This window comes from Spea bombifrons, chromosome 2, assembly GCF_027358695.1.
Source record: "Spea bombifrons isolate aSpeBom1 chromosome 2, aSpeBom1.2.pri, whole genome shotgun sequence".
Lineage (NCBI taxonomy): Eukaryota > Metazoa > Chordata > Amphibia > Anura > Pelobatidae > Spea > Spea bombifrons.
The window spans coordinates 19,582,709-19,600,321 of record NC_071088.1 but is presented as its reverse complement, the minus strand read 5'-3'; the positions used below and the strand labels follow the sequence as shown (position 1 = coordinate 19,600,321).

Genomic DNA, 17,613 nt, shown 5'->3' with positions numbered 1-17,613 from the left:
ATGTAGTACAAAACCCATAATGTTTACTGCCTTAAATTTCCTTATTCCAAGTAAACACAAAAATCAGCTAGTCGGTCCCAGGGGCAATTGTCCCCCTAGGCCCGCTGTAACCTGCCCCGGTTAGGGTATAGATAGACGGCTGCTACATGGTTACCGGAGCATCCCATTTGCCGGTTGCCACCTTGACAGTGACAGCCCTGCACTGCTTCCCCTCCTAGCCCCACCCATCTGCGTGACGTCACATCGTGTCGGACCTGCTACACTCACGGAAACACTGAGGGAAAGTTTGTGAGGGGCTGAGGGACTGGTTATTGGTGGTGGAGGAGGGGCGGCTGCACGGAGACAAGCATTTGGACCCGTCACCGTGTGCCTGGAGCCGGTGAGTGCGGGATACCTCCAGCCTACCCTTCTGGCTGGCTCTGCTGCAGCGCTCGCACGGTGAGGTGCCCCCTGTGGGCCAGCTCTCAGGGGCCCCTGTCCCCGGTGCTGCCGCTGCCATGTGGGACCCGGAGGAGTTTGAGCTGCACTGGCGGACCGAGTTCCCCGGAGAGGATGCTCCGGTGATGAACCTGAGCTCGGTGGAGGACGCGAAGCGGGAGCTGGAAGTTTGTAAGACGAACCTGAAGCGACTGCAACAGGTACTCGAAGGGGAGAAGTTCAAAGTTGCCTACCTGGAGACCGCGCTGTCCCGGAATACGAGCACAGCGACCGCCAAACCTGTTCCCCGCAACCGGGCTAAGCCCCCGCCGCCTCCGCCCCCTCAGCGAACACGGCGTGGAGTGATACCGCCGGTCACCGAGCCGCCCTCCGTGCTGGACCGGGACTTTGAGGATGAGGAGGGAGGCACCGAGCGCTTTGTGCTGAGAAACCTGATCACCGCCGGGGAAACCACGTTACATGTACCCGAGGGGAACTCACCCAGAACCAGCTCACCGGAGAGAAGCAGCAACGGCTACCTGAGCTCCGACCGGGATGAGGAGGACGATTCAGTAGGTAAATTCCCCCATGCCGCTTGGACCTTTAATAGCATGTTGGTGTCATGTGGACATACGTGTGTTGGTGATTGACATTCTCTGACATACTTGGGAGGTGTCACCTGCTCTTCTCTCACATCAAACCGTTGCAATGGCTTCTATTTTAGCTCTTGACATTCACTGACATCATACCTGTGACATGTCTTATGTTGTAGTGTATGACGTTCTCTGACATCATACCTGTGACATGTCTTCTGTTGCAGTGTTTGACATTCTCTCACAGCATCTCCTGTTCTCTGACATCATTCCTGGCACATGGCTTCTGTTGTAGTGTATGATGTTCTCTGACATCATACCTGTGACATGCCTTCTATTGTAGTGTATGACGTTCTCAGACATCATACCTGTGACATGTCTTCTATTGTAGTGTATGACGTTCTCTGACATCATACCCGTGAGGCGTCTGTTCCTTTTCTACACTCGGGTTTATGGAAGCATGTTGGGTGAATGGGGTATTAAGTGTTGAGGAGTAAATCTGTCTCCCTGACTAATATCCTGTTTGCATCAGATCATTGTGAAAGAGTTCAGCAGCAGACCGTTCATTCATTGTGTTTTCTCTTGTGATTGGCGCCTGTCCGGGTATTAATCTCCGCGCAGGCTACATGCAGGTGTTGGGAAGCAGAGACAGCTCCGAGTCGGTTGTGTTTCTTGCAGGGTTTCCCAGGCACTGCAGCGTGATATCAGTCGCTCTGCAGCATCTTTATGCCTATATGTCCTCTCTGTGTCACAAGCATCAGTCTGCACTCTGCATATTACGCTGAAACAAACAATTTATCTCATCGTTCACAGACTATTTGTATAATACATTGCAGATGCTTCCTATTATGTGCCCGTGACCATTATCTCCGGTACATCTTCCTACAATGTACTTCTCCTCATTAAACTAATAGCGCTTTCAGTAAAATTACACTTTAATGTCTCGCGTTATTTGGCAGTAGTAGATGGCCTTCCCATAGAATGTGAACCCATAGAATATTGCGAGGTTCTAGAACCCTTTATTTTTTTTTCTTGCTTGGTTCGTGTTGAAAAGAACCCCCTGAGTTGTATTAAATTTTAATATAGTTTGTGGATTACATATTGCAAGCATACTTGGTACCAGAGTGAGAGAGAGAGGACGTACGGGATCGTCGCTAACCCAAACCTGTCCTCTCGGCGTAGCCCCTGCAGCTCGTCGTACCCAAGCGTTCTTTTTAGTCTGTTAACTGATCTTAATCACCTGCTTTTCTTTTAGTTGTTCATTTAAAAGCTCTTGGCAGAAATGTCTGTAGAAATTACTATTGAGTTACTGCAGGGCATGTTTTGTCGTTTGCACTTTTGCCGAAATAAGCACTTTTTGCCTGCCTTCTTCAAGGAAGAGTCCAAAATGTGAAGAGTGGAATCCATAACCCATTATTTTGCTGACCCTTCTTGATTTGTAATGTTGTGAATATGTGATAAAGCTGTGTGTGTGGTTATCAATGGTAACACATTTCTAAACATTGTAAGCGTGGTGTTGTTGGATAACCCCCATCACCTTATCACCGGAGGCGGATAGAACATTATGGCGCTTAACGTTTTTCCAGCCTTTCCAATATTGACAAAGAGTTTGAACGATGGCCAAAAACCTAGATGCGATGACAGTTGAGCTAATACATCCTGACAATAGTTATCGCTGCGTGGAAAGGGTGACGTGGGATTGTTAACTCTTATGGACAGATATTAACGGGGTTAAATAAGTTGGATTCTGATACGCGTGTTCCGGTCAGTACAGAATATTCTGCATCATGTTTAGAGAGACTTAAGTGGGTAAACAAAATGTCTCATGAAGGCAGGAAAAAAAAGCAGCTTCTGAAAATAGACATTTTCTGTGATATTCAAAGATCTCGTTTTCTTGGCCAAAAGTCCATTTTAAAGAAACTGCCCACTTCCCGTTGCAATAAACATTGCTGTAAGTTTATTTACTAGCCTGTCACTTATTTACCTGTTAGGTGTAGGCTATTTTTGCTGATTTGTGTTATCGTTCTTACAGAATGCTTTTTTTTTTTTTTGGTTGTAGATCTTTTGGCTTAAAACAGGGAATTTCCACTTTGCCCCATTCTGTTTCTGTATATGAATAGGCTTTGTACATCTCCATTCTTACTAACATTCGTTCCGCATCTAGACTTAATGCGTTTCAGTGTAAATTCCTAGTTTTGGTGTTTGGGAAGCTGCACGTCGCTTTGTAATGTCTGTCACTGTCCGTTATAATCTTTGTAAAAATTCACTGCTGCCGGTTAAGCAAACGCCGTATTTTGACCTGCAGCATTTGGCAAAATCAGACTTATATACATTTTATGTAATTTTGCTGGCTCAGGTTCCCTTCCATTGCAGGCTCCATGCTATCACGTGTTGGAAATCGGAAGGAAAAGGATTATTGTGCTAAATTCATTTGGTTTAATAAAAATCTGCCTTGTTAGCTAGTGAGTTGTTAGATGGATATAGAGGGTGCCGATCTGGAACATATATACACACACACACACACACACGTACACACACACACACACACACACACACACACACACACACACACACACACACACACACACACACACACACACACACACACACACATAAACACACACATATATACACGTACACATACACACATATATATATATATATATACACACACACATACATACATATACATATACATACATATATATATATATATATATATATATACACACACACATATACATACATATATACACACACACATATACATACATATATACACACACACATATACATACATATATACACACACACATATACATACATACATAAACACACACATATATACACGTACACACACACACACACACACACACTCTGCCTTCATGTTGACACAGAGTCATGTTTGCTGCTATACAGGTTCGTAACCCAACCTCTGCTGGCATGAGGAGTAACGCCGCACCCTTGGAGGTTAGTATTTAGCAGCGCTGGATTCTGTGTGTGCTGCCGCTGTTATAATACATGATGTCAGGCAGAGCCGGCTATTCACAGGTCGCCTCTTAATAATGCCGCTTGCCATCGGGAATACAACCAGCTAATGCACGATAGCCATAGTGTCAGAAGGAGTCTGTGCGTGGACTGCTGTAAGTGCCACATAAAGCAGAACTGGAAACGTATTAAAATGAAATATTATTCTCGGGCATTCCAAAACCGAATATTAATCACGCTCACAAAAAGCAGAACATTAGTTTTAAGGAACAGTCCTTTTTTATACATGAATATAATATGAAATTCGCTCTGTAGAGCTGCTGATATCCTGACGCCTGCCTCAGTTCTCAACCCAGCTACAATGGGAGACTTAAAAATGAACTCAATCATTGCCAGACTAGTATGCAGCATATCACTAAAAGGCCTGGGTTTGTTTAAATCTACTGTATTTACAAGTAGTTTATTAGTGTGCCATTAAAATGCATTTTCTTAATATTTAGGACAGAGTGCTAAATACTTGAGAGGTGTCTTTGCCCCTTTTATATCAGTTTTATGATTGAATGTGAATAATTAACCCTTTCAGTAGTAGGGCATTTTGGTTTTATAGGCCTGTTTTGCTGCAACAGGTTTGACCCTTTTTTTTGATGTTTTATTTTCACTATAAATGACTTGTCTGGCTTCAGAACCTGCTGAGCTTCTCATATCTAACTTTAGATTTGTAATCATGTGAGGAATGTGATCTCAAAAACGCATGAAAGCCGTACAGCCGTCCCATCATCTGTCTGTATGGGAAAAAAAGTGTGAATATGTCTGAGATTCATCATGTGGTGAATAAGTGACAGCCGCTCACGGGGTTATTCACTGACTAGTGAGGTTTGTGGTAATATTTAATGTAGACCTTTTTATACATTAGAAAGGGTCCGGTAAACCCAGCATAATGCGTACATAAATCTTTGGGGTGGGATCGCATTTAAATATCCATTGTTCAGGGACCATTCAGCCCCTGTTGAATGAGAACATTGCCGGGTTTGGACCTTCATAATAGAAAGTTAAGCTGAGAGATGAATGCTTGCGTCTCACTTAGTGTAATGTGTTTATATTTAGTGAATCATAATGACTTTTTCTTGTCACAGACCAGTGGGCAAACTGTGTGCGAGTCGGCTTCAGAGTGCGGAGGGTTAATACTCACAGCTTAAAGGTTACCTGCCTCCAGCATCTGAATACTTCCTACATTTAATGTCATCTGCATGTTAAATATCAGGACCCAACTTTACTAAGCAGCTAAGGGTTGGAAGACTGACTTTAATTGTTCTAGAAATGTCACATGCATCTCGCATCACATGAAAAATACTTCTAAGAGATTAGATAATTGCCATCAGTTTCCAGCTCTTATGTTTCCGTGCAGTCTGTGAATCACATTGAGGGATGGGAAATGCTTTCAGATACCGGCTTAATCTGATTTCTGTTTCTTGTATATTATATATTTCATGAGAAGTTAATATACAGTTTTTTTATTTTCAGCAATGAAAAGGGATGTTTTCCAGGTAGCCATATGTCTGATAACGCCTTTGAAAGATTTTAGTGTGTGGAATTCAGCCTCTGTACAAATAATTTTAGAAGCCATGGTTACTATCAGACCTGGGCTGCGTGAGAAGAGACAGAAAGCATTCGGTGTTGGGTGTTCAGTGTATGTGAAAGTTCTTCCAAAGTGCATTGTTTGTGCTTCCTGGAACCTTGCAGCGTCTCTGACAGTGCGGAGGACCTGGGCAAGATTGTCTTGAGCTCCTGAAAACTACAAAGTTACCCAGCCACGATTGTCAGATTTTATACGAGGAAGCAGAGTGCTTGCCTGTCTGCGGGCTGAGACGCATGTGAGGCTGTGTGTTGGCGTACGTGTCTGTGTGTGTGTGTGTTACTGGCGGAACTTAAGCAGTACTTATAGTGTTAAAATGTATGATCCCAGCAAAGTTTAAAACTACTAATAGAATGGTGCAAAGGCTTCATAAATAATGTCATGAGCTTACAGCAAAATAATGATGTATTCAGTACATGTAGAGAGGACAGGTGCACCCACATTACTAAAGTGCTAGGAAAGGCCGTCGTTTCTAATGCACGTTTCTCCAGCAGTTTTAATTAGAGACTGGCGAGGAATGAAGAAAATGTGCACGAGCGCTAGTGCAAACACTGTAAACGTGCTCTTCTACGGGACTGTTTGGGATGTTAAGTAAATAAACCTTGGCAGGTCTGTCTTTTTGTTTCCTCCGAAGGTTACCCTGATAATACAAGACACAAACGTTTGTGGGTGAGGGGCGTTCTCAGTTTCTTGTTTAACCGTGCTGGTCACATGACAATTATATTCCCAGCAAAAATGATGATCAAGGCAAAATGTTTCCCGAGGGGGGTTGGGTAATGAATGGTATTGAGAATAATGTTTCCTATGCTGCATATAGCTACAAGTGTTACATTCAGCAGAATCGGTGGAACAGAACCTTTAAAGGCTTATTTATCAATCACTAATCGTATGAATTGCAGACAGGCGTTCGGGATTATGATAGGTAATGATATTCTTACGGTATTTTATAAGAAATGCTAGTCCCCAGAAAGGCTTGTAGCCCTTTGTGATCTTTGCTAGCTTTGTGATATAGTGGTTCGCGTTTCAGGTAGCCTTGGCAATAACAATGTTTAAGATAAATAGTGATGTTATAAGGAATAACGGTTTAGATGAATCGGTTTTTAAGGACCAGAAAAGCATAGATCCTGTCATATGTTTTGTTCGTGTGATCACACCGCTTTCAGTTGGTTCTGTTGCTCATTTTCACTGGGATGCGATACTTTGTAGTGTTTTATCCCTCTTTACCAATACTCTGCGAACCCCACATTGTTAGCATTATGTAGCGCCAACATTTCTTACAATACACTTTATGGCTAATTTAATGAGCCTGTAGTTATGTGAGGGGCATTTTAACCAACACCTCTCCCTCCTACACCCCTACAGTGTTTTCTGTTTTCCTCGATTGCCCCCTTCTTTAATTTCTCTTTATCTGTCTCTTTTTCCAGGAGGTGGCCCCTTTCTAGGCCCACCTGGCACATCAGACCAACCAGTATCGCTACGCCTTCCTTCTCTTCATTCCTATCCATTTGCCCCCTACTAGAAATATATGCAAGGGGTATGACAAAACTAGAACAGACAGAATAAGACAAACACATACTTTAGGTAAAGAAGGCCCTGGTGGCAATCTAGAGATCCTTGGATCAGAAAGCTGGGCTGGGTTGCTGAACTGAAACAAAGTAAAGCTTTAATGAATAAACCCTTTCATGTGTTGTATGTACATGCGGTTGTAATTACATGGTGTACAAAACTACAGATCTTCGAGCTTTGTAAACGAATATACTGTCGGCGTAGTATATCCCAATGGCTGGAACTTGTAATCATTACTCGTAAAACCTATGAATAGAAAGCCTTAAATGTCTCCTATATCCCTATATCCCTATTAATGGGGATCACAGCTTTTAGCATAACTACATTTGTTAGTTGAAACTACCCGTAGCTTGTGCTTTTTGATTGTCTACCAGGGCCATTGTTTTGGTGAAGTAACAGAAGATACGTGGCAGTCTGTGGCAACCCCAGCATTATTGGAGCGATTTCCTAACTCGGAAATTCTCAACCTTACAAAGGCTGCCTTAAAGTAATCAAAAGGATTAATTCTTCATATCCTGAGAAAAAGGGAGTTAAGATACTTGGTCCATAGTATATACATTAGGTGCTTCTGTTGTTATTGTTTTTTAACCCCTTAATGACAAAGCCCGTACATGTACGGGCTCAAAATGCATTGTTTTCAATGGGTTTAGGGACCGCCCATTGTCCTTAAGGGGTTAATAGAGAACTGCTGGATTTGGGATAAGTGACAGATCATCTTTATTGTGGGGAGATACCTCTAACCAGGTATTCTCTCGCAGGATAAGCTCATAGAGGGCCCTTTATAGAGCCAGTTAGCGGAAGCATTTGGCCTCGCAGCCCACCCCATGAGGCAGTCTGTACATAAACCGTACGCTAAACAGGGAGCGTGTAAAGCCTCGTCTCCTCTCCTTCTCACTTTAACCTTTTGAATCTTGATGAACTTGGAAACAATAGACAAACTCATTCCTTTGTAAAAATGGTTTGTATGTTGAAACTTTGCATTATTCGAGACATTTTAACACATTCGGGGAACATCGTATTTACATGCAGAAGTCTTTGTTTTTGTGATAATGTTCCTGAGAACTGCAATTATTCAAATCACGTTTTATTGTCCCATTATGCAAATAAATATTCCATTATTGCTCAGTTTTGTAGCGTTTCTGTTCTCTGACAGTGAGCTAAATTCTAGATGCAGTTAGGGTTGACCTTCCATGGACACATATAATCTGAAATCCCGTGCTTCCTGCTACAAGTAAAAATAGTTACGTCTCATACATTTTACATACTTATTGGTACAACTTTCAGCTATTTTCTATAAACTCCGAAGCGGTTAACGTTAAGCAGAACGCGGCTGGGTGAGGTTGAAACAGTTTTTCCTGTTGGCACGGAGGTATGGCAAAGGAACGAGCATCCACCCAAAATCATTATTCTTGCTACTTTTTTTGATTGTTTGGGATTCCCAAAACATATACAGAAATGTATAATTAGAATACCTAAACCTAGTAAAACAAAATAAAGCATTGTTATATTTTATAGTTCAGTGCAGTAAACAAACCTATGCAACGTATAGTAGTTCATAAATTACTCAGCGGGGAGAAGTCAGTTGCAGCACTCGGGTATAGTTGCTGCATGTCTGGAACGCATATTTAATTTGATACTAGTAATAAATAATGTGTGTTTCGGGTTAAGAACAACTTGGTTTTCAGATAATAAAGCAGTGGTATATTTGTTGTGTGTTCTCGCTCTGGGAAGGATGGGGATTTCTAGCACGGTCAGAAAGAATTAGCTTATTGGGAACAATAGCAGCCTCCAGGTCTGCGGATAAAGGAAGTTTTTCGAAACATAATAAACTATAACCGGCTGCGGGGCTTGGCTACGTTACGGCACGCGGCGCTGTACTTAATGCTGAGGGAAAACGTGATTTTCATGGGGCTTCTCCTTTAAGTACTTTCAGTAGAGGCAGCCAGGCGAGGAGGAACACGAGACAGAAGTCTAGAAACGAGAGCCGGAGAGGTCTTTTTAATGATGCTGAATGCTGCGTATGTGAGTGTTACCCTTGTGAGTGTGATTAGAATATCACTGGTATTAGACTGGAATCGGAGGTATTGTAGCAGTAGTAACCCAGCGCTTGTCTCCTCCTGGCGGTTTATTATCAGGTGTATGAAAGGTGTGTGTTATGATATCACTAGCCTGATACTTGGCAGCTTGTGTTGAATTGCTCAACAGTATAACTACGCATCGCTAAATTCACACACATTCAGTGACACATTCTGAGATAGAAACCTGGATGTTTACATGAAGGGCGGGGGCGCCCCTCATCGTATGTTTCAGCAGGAACCGGCCGTTGTTACTCCACTGTTCCAGCGCGCTGCAGTGTTATTCAAGGGGCACTCCAGTCGCCATACGCACTTTAATAAATATGCCGAATAGCCGAGTGGTCCCTTTAAATTGTTGTGTGACCCCCTCCCTCTCACAATGCATGGGGGGATTCTGCAGCTTGTGTTCAGTGAGGGTCTGCGTGGAAAGCGCTTTTCATTTTCCGTTTGTGTCAGTGGGAGAGCGTGTCTGACATTGGCTGATTGGCTGCGGATCACAAACTGGTTTCATGTCCTCTTTCCCAGCTTCCCTCTTTGCGATGCTGGAGGCGGTGAGAAGCGGCTGATGTTTTTCTGAGCGTTACCTTTCCTACTAAACATGTTTACCGCAGGGCCACCTCGGTGACCTGCCTGCTCGGTTGTTTCCCTTCTCTCCTGAGCTTTCTACTTGTTTTTACTGGCTGCGTAATCTTCGCTTCTTCTGTTGGATGTAAGTCCGGGCTGCCGGCTCCTACGCACCCTTGCTGTTCAGTCCTGTTACGTTTGGCCTGTTTTCTGTTGTGTGATTTGATCACAGTGACGATTACACAGAGGAGGAAGAAAGATCTGTATGAAGGGTGCTTCATATCATATTTAGGTTTCACACCATGTCTTCTTAAAAACACCCGAACACGTTTAGCTTGGATTGAAACGTCCCTGGCTGATGTTCTTGACTCATCCGAGTCGTCCAAAAGCCTCCCACCTTTGCTTCTTTTGATTTTACTTTTTGATGCCTCTTTTAAGGACTTTTTAAGGTTTTTTTTGGGCCCGTTACCAAGCATGTGTAGCAATTTTGAAGTGCTTTCCATACCAGCATTTAGCGTCTGGTCAGAATAAATCACTTTTTTGTTTGGCTTTATTGCAGTGTAATAGGATGTTGCGTTAGGCATTCAATAATCAGGAGGAGGCCAACAGAAGTGTTTGAGAAGTATGGTCAGGAGGGAGGGAGGGATTCACTGAGACCGTGAAAAGTGGCAAACGTGTAATTCTAGTTAAAGGAACTACTTTATAAGACAGAAAAACAGGCTATAATTGACATAAACGCAGCAGGGATTTAATTTGCAGTATTTATTTATTTGTCCCCACTAAATTTTGCAGTTGCTGATGAGCAGCCTCAGAAAAGTAAAAAAAGAAATTAAAATAAAAAAAATTGCTTAAAGATATGAACGACGGTCCTCGGGGGGGGGGGGGGATCTTCATTCATCCTCTTAACTTTGGAAGTCTTGCGTGATGTTGTGACCACGCAGAACTTCCTGAACGCCTTGCTGATCAGCAGCCTCAGAAGTGTCAAAAACATAATTAAATGATTGCTGCCTTAAAGCAAAAAGAAAATCTTAAAATGTATCTCTTACCATCTAAACTGTATTTTTACAGTATATAACTGAACCCTTTATTTTCTGTTGCACCGTATAATGAGCATGTCATGTATATTACAAACATATATAAAAACTTATGCATGTGGGGTATTTATGTAATGTAGAGATGTAGCTGAATATGTTTTGAAGGCTACAAACATGGACGGTTTGGTGAAAAAAGCTATGAAAATGAATGCCAGGGATTGGCGAGCAACTGGTTTCATGATAACTGTCCAAGTGCTAAAAGTTCCAAATAAGGCTTCAAAAAATAACACTTGAAAATTTCAAATCTGGAAAAGTGTACGGGAATGGTTCATTTTGTGCCCATTAACTTCCAAAAAAACCCCATTAAAAAATAAAATAAAAAGACACCTGTATTATTATATTTTGTGGTGTTTTGGTAAACTGGTTTGGGGACAATTTCCACAGGAAACCAGTACAAAAAAGCATGAAAAGAAAGCTATATCTGTCCTTGAAACAATTGAACAATATATACCTTGTGTGGGCGCAAGAAAAATGTAGACTCACAGTTAAAGAAACATAATGTAAAAATGCAAAATACCTGAACGTGCTTCTTTGGGAAGGTGTTGATGCCTTTTGTGATTATGCTGATGTACATATTTCACCAGAGAGCTGTGCATTGTGTATTTGCAACCTTACCATCTAATTGCGTGAGGAAAGATGAAATCATTGCTCGTCTCCTAGATGCTCAGCTGGTTAATACATAAAGTGTATTTTCAGTATTCATAGAAACCACTTATTTATTTTGCATTTCCTCACAGTGGATCGCCAATGAAGAATTACAAGCCTTTTGTCACTCGGATGGTTTGTGAATTCTGCTTGTGCCCACTAGAGGGCGCAGTGTTACTCCGCAATGCAGTTTGATTAGTGTCTGCTTATCATTTGCTGTGCCCCGATTTATACGAGAGTGCATCACATGCATTAGACCGTTTCTTTTTAGGTTAATGTTGCTGCTTTTATAGAAAACTGTTCCTGTTCTTCAGGACACGATTCTACAATTTTTTTTTGTTTTATAATTTGTTCATATTAGTTGCAGGATAAAACTCGGCCATAAACATAAAACTTCTGGGTACAAGTCGCTATTGCCTTTTTTATTTTTACACTGAGCTTATTGTGTTATACATTTCACTGCATACAAGCCAATACATGGTGTATAAAATGACCTTGTGGTCAATCGTTTTACAATACAGAGCAAAATCCAAAGTTCTCGTCATGCAGTTTTACATGCATTGCACAATACAATTGCCCTGCAACCATTACAGTAAACACTTCATGCCTTGACGTACATAATAATTCTTTGATCTAACAGTATTGTTGTGGTATCCATAGGGGACATGCATAGCCATTCTTACAACAATTTTATCCGTACATTTATTATAATGTTAAATATGTGGAGTTTCATCACAGAATATTAACCGGTAGCCGAGATGTAGTGTATGTTTAGGTCCGTCTGTTATTGGCTTCCTAGATTTCTTCCTGGAACAGTTAGTATACACGTGTAAGGATATTTCTTTATATATTTTGTTGTGTTTTATAATTATTATAATTTTTTTAATATACATTTATATTTTTATATATATATATATATATATATATATATATATATATATATTACACCATGCTTTCCCATAGGGGTACAGTGAATATGCAATTATAGTTTTTAATCAAGCTGTTTTTAAATCAGGCATACTAGTTTCTGCTAGCGGTGTTAAGAAATACACAAGACTGCTAAAACCTCATACTAGTCACAAACATTTTCATGCCTTTTCTGCTCGTGTGTTCCTGTCGCAATTCTGCAAGCAAACTCTTCTTTGTGGTTTCACCACATAATTCTAGACTTGCTCAAGCAGGACCCTCCTCGCCGTTTGTTTCCGTAAATGGAAATTATGCGATGCGCTACTCATGTCTTGTTCACTCATTGTACAACACTGCGGTATAGGATGGCCCTACATAAACCAATAAATATTGTGTACAAACAGTTCAAGCAACGTTCAGTGCTAGTTCTTGGAAAGTAAGCTTGAAGAAAAAGGTAGCCTGGTGTTTAATCGTTTTATTACTGAACATCATCTCTAAATACAGGGGGAGTATAGTATATATACTTATATATTTTATAGTGGAGACATTGAGACGTTAGTAACAACAATGCCCTTTGACATGCTTGATCTAGTAGCATCTTTCCTATGAAGTTGTGCGTTGTTGTGCGGTTTCCATGCTGTTCAGTGTATGGGGGTGTGAGTGACACGTGAGTGACACATGAGTGCGGTTTCTGCGTCTCGCGTGCTTCATTCCCTATGTAAGAACGCTTTCTCTGTACAGTGATGGGTGATTCATCTGGGAATTCACTGTAATGTAAATTCATTCTGCCCACGTGCCTCAAAAGGTTGATATAATGAAAGATCATCTTTTCTATTCGTGATTACAAGCTACTTGTATTCTTTTATGTGAATTGGAAGAACATTACTGCTAATGTATGTGTAAAAAAATAAATAAAACAAAAGTGCTTTCTCCTGAAATAAACCCCCGTTTAATAAAGTAGTTTATATGGAGATAACTTCTTAAGAACATCAGATAGGCGCCCTGTGCGTCCCATGCTCTTGGACGGGAACATTCTGATTCCTTGGCTATTCGCTAGTTTTGATCCCTACTTTTGAAGCATTTTACAGCCCAAAAAGTCTTTTTTTTATTTATTTTTTTATTTAAATTTGAATGTTGAAGAATCCCAGCTTTTCTGTGTCCTGTATAGTGTTTCTATTAGAGTATGGTTAGCTGTGGTGCACAATATAATAAATCTAATAGAAAGTTCTTTCAAGGATGAAACTGTAATGTAATTACTCTCCTAGGAATGATACATAACAAATTACCAAATGATGTACAAAGTTAATTGTTAAATTACACAAATTCTGAAACTGCCAGCATTTTTCCATTTCAACGTCTGGATATGAATAACAATCGGAAGCACCGTGGCCTTTTTTAGTTCCTGTTTTGATGTTTAATGTATTTCTGCTACTTTAACGATATAAATTCTGTCTTTTTTTTTTTTTTTTTTTTTTAACGTCTACCTTCCCTCTGCCTTTGATTGTTCTCTTGAGTTGGCCACGGTGGATACGGCTGTTCATTGAACTGTGATTACACGGCCCGAAACGTCTTCATAATTCCAAATCTCTAAATGATTTTCTGCCATGTGCAGCATTACTGCGAGTCCCCACACAAAACGTATCTTAAACCCTGGAGTGAGCTTTCTACGCTTAATTAGATGTCTTATCATCTGAGAAACCTGGGCCTGGAGTCCCCTGCATGGGAGAAGCTATCTGCCAGCTGGATTCTTTACTCTGGGGAAGAACGTTTCACTTACTGGGTCATTCCAAGCTAGAAATATACTATGAGGGCCTCCTTAAAACACAATATTTATGTTTATTTTATTGTGCTACGGAACAGTAGAGGCTATATTTAAACGCTTGCTGGCTTGTCTGGTGACTGTAGAAGAGCGGTTAATAATTTCTCTACTATTTATTAATTCTGGATGGAGGGGTTTTCCGTCAGTTTTTCCTCCCACCATAGACCATGCTGACAATATACGTAAATATTAGACCCTGCTGCCAACACATTTTATATTGAAAAAATTGGACCCTACACAAGCATTTCCTTGGGCACCGCTTCACGTTCCCTAGCATGCAATCTCTCCATCCGCTCCCACATCAACAAAAAAAATATTTGCCACACTGACTGGAGATTAGGGGAAGACTGTGAGAGTCAGTGCAGTCTTCCCTCTTTCTGACCCTACCGTGTCATTGAGAGGTCCTCTCCCCGTAATCATCCCAGTGTCCCCTCATTCACTAAGCCATACCTCTTGTTTACCTACTCCATGTAGTTTAGGCATAGATCAAATAAACAACACATGAAACAGCACTTGTATGTATAGATCAACTGAATAAGAAATACAAACCCTGTATTTGCAGGTAAACATAAATAATGAATGGAAACATGACATAGCAGGTATAGATTCATACTTTCACTAATTCTCACTCTGTATTTCAATACTCTTACTACATCTTTCCTCACTGGCTACCCCCCTCTCCCCCCTTTGTGGTTCATTTACCTTGTAGAGGTCCTGTGGTGGGAGTGCGAGGTGTCTGCAGCGGTGCGCGCTGCTTAACTGCTGAGCGCCGGAATATGATGTCATATTCAGCGCTCAGCATGACATGCCGGCACTATGACCAAGTTTATAGGCCTCGCGGAGGAGAGTGAGGGGTGCCGAGCGGTTGCTGAAAACTTGCTTATGTAATATAATACACAAGTGTATTTGTGATACATATGTCTACTATTGTGTGTGTTAACTATATTTGGAAGGGTTCACAGCTGTGTAAATTGCCAAGAAATTACATGTAAATAAACAAACCAAAAAAATCTTACGTTTTTAGCCCTTGTCTTTATGGTTACAGCAATGACAACTCTAGACACTGGCGTTGTGCATGTCTCCTAGTACCAATTCAAAATAGTTTAGAAATGACCCTTCCAACTCGGACCACACTGCTTTAGGTCAGAAGGGCCCTTTCTAAACTATTTTGAACCTTTGAACCGGCATGGGGAGACAGAAGCGTATTGTGTTAACTGGTCACGTGACGTCACATGAACATGAGCTGCAGGAACAGTTAGAGGTAACTATATAAACGATAAGTGGGGTTGGGAATGTTTGTATGAGCACGGATGTGTAATTGTGTGTGTGAGTGGGAATGTGTAATAGTGTGTTTGAAGGGGAGCAAAGAAGGCACAGACAAGTTGTTTGGGGCAATGATGGCACATACCAGCTGTTGGGGGGGCAGGGCGATTTTCGCACCACGGTCCTGTGGTTTCTAGTTACGCCCCTGACTCTAGACATAAGAAGAAAACCTGTCATTATGACATTCAGGGATGTTTTTTTTTTTTTTTATTAAAAGGAACCAAGTATATGTATATAAATGTGTGTGTATATAATATACATACACACACACACAGTGATACCAGTATCATATAACAATCCATATTCTGTGTAACTATGGTTATTCCCCCTCATAGACCTCTCTCCATGTTATCATTATATAGACAGTCTCCCTATTTCCAGCGTGCAGATCAATGAGATTCTTCTGCATTTTCCTTCTCTGTGGAGTCATCAAAAATAGGTGATTTCTCTGTTTCCAGAGCAGCTCTCTTAAACCCGAGCAGGCCCCCTGTACAGCCGTTACCGTTGGTTCATTTATTATACCTGACTATGAGTTGTTTTTCAGTTGTATTGATTGATTTAAAAGTAATAGATTATTTTAGTTAATTCAAGCTGAGTTTAATGGCAGGTGATGGCAAATCCTGTCCAACACCTAGAGGTGAAGCGTTTTGGGGATTGATGAGTGATTACGGATACTATTAACACAAAGCTTAGATGAAGTCTGGAATACATTTGTTTTTTTTGCCTTGGGATATCGAGTTTTCCATAGTTTTGTGTGAAACATCTTATTTCTGGCACGATATGTACTGCTTTTATTCTTAATTTGTACTATCTGTGCCAGTTGTCGGTATCGAGCAGTTCTTCCAGCCTTGTTAATTAAAAACAGCCAATTCTTTTCGCAAAGATATAATAAACAATTTTTTACACTAGCAGTAATTTGGATGTGCAGGCAAAACTTTTTTTGCTGAGTAAATTATCGGTTTATTCCAGAATTCCCTGCTGCTATTCCTCTTAATTAGGTACTAATTAAACGACAATGTGACCCATGGCTGTGCATGGTAATAGCGGCAGCCTGTCCCGTAAAACAGAGACATGTCCTAGCGCTGCGAGCACTCTTTGATTTTTGAAACTGTGTCATTCTCGCGTGTATATTTTAGTGCGAGGAGTACAGATAATGTTACTGACATAATGAGAATCAATTCCCAGAGAAGTGTTACTAGTTTTTACTGGAGCGCACAAATAGTACTTTAAGGGGTCATGCGTTCCATAGTGGGAGATTTTTATGTTAAATGTGCATATTCACCTAGACTCTCCTTTATGTAGAGCTGATTCCTCCAGTAAGCCTCTCCTGCCGAGGGCTACTTGTCCTTCTGTAACGCATAGGTAGTGAGTTTTCCCAGCCTTATCTACGGCCAGCTCAGCCGCTCTTGCAGGAGATGCTCGCCATGGATGTTCCTTCGTAATGCAGAGTGACATCGGAGAGTTAAAAATGTTCACGTCTCCAGCTAACTCCATTGATATTAACCCCCTCCCAATGTTTGCCCTTTGAGTGCCCAGTGAGTGTGCAATATGTTTTTGGCACTTGAATACCCCCCCCCCAAAAAAAAGTTTTACAATTTTTTGCAACTTATGTTTTCCAATTGTGAAGGGGGGGGGCTTCTGATCAGCAGCTTCTGTGAAGTCATAAATAAAGGAACACTATAGATTTCTGCATGATGGCTGTCAATCTTATATGTTATTTTACCAGCATAGATTAACATGTGTCTTATCCCTATGATGTCCCACATGTCAAGCCCACAAAAATGTACACCATATTGTAAGATAAAGGGGGGTATATGTGACAATGTGGTCCAATGTGGGATTTTTGTAATGTATGCAGAAATGTTAGAAAACATCATTTGCTGGCAATGGACTGATATTTACCTTTAATTTGTATAATAAATTATATAATTTTGTAGGGTGATTATATCTCCTGCATTTCTTATACACCTAATGCTAATCTGATAGTTTA

General features: G+C 41.1%; 1 protein-coding gene across 1 annotated transcript in view; it reads left to right on the top strand.

The window, feature by feature from the left end:
- The first annotated feature begins 426 nt into the window (after positions 1 to 426).
- ABR (ABR activator of RhoGEF and GTPase) overlaps positions 427 to 17,613 on the top strand; it is a 129,090-nt gene continuing 111,903 nt past the window's right edge. The window contains exon 1 of the mRNA XM_053457017.1: positions 427 to 993. Coding sequence (XP_053312992.1) covers positions 498 to 993 — 496 coding nt within the window. The 5' untranslated portion in view covers positions 427 to 497. The remainder of the gene's footprint in view (positions 994 to 17,613) is intronic.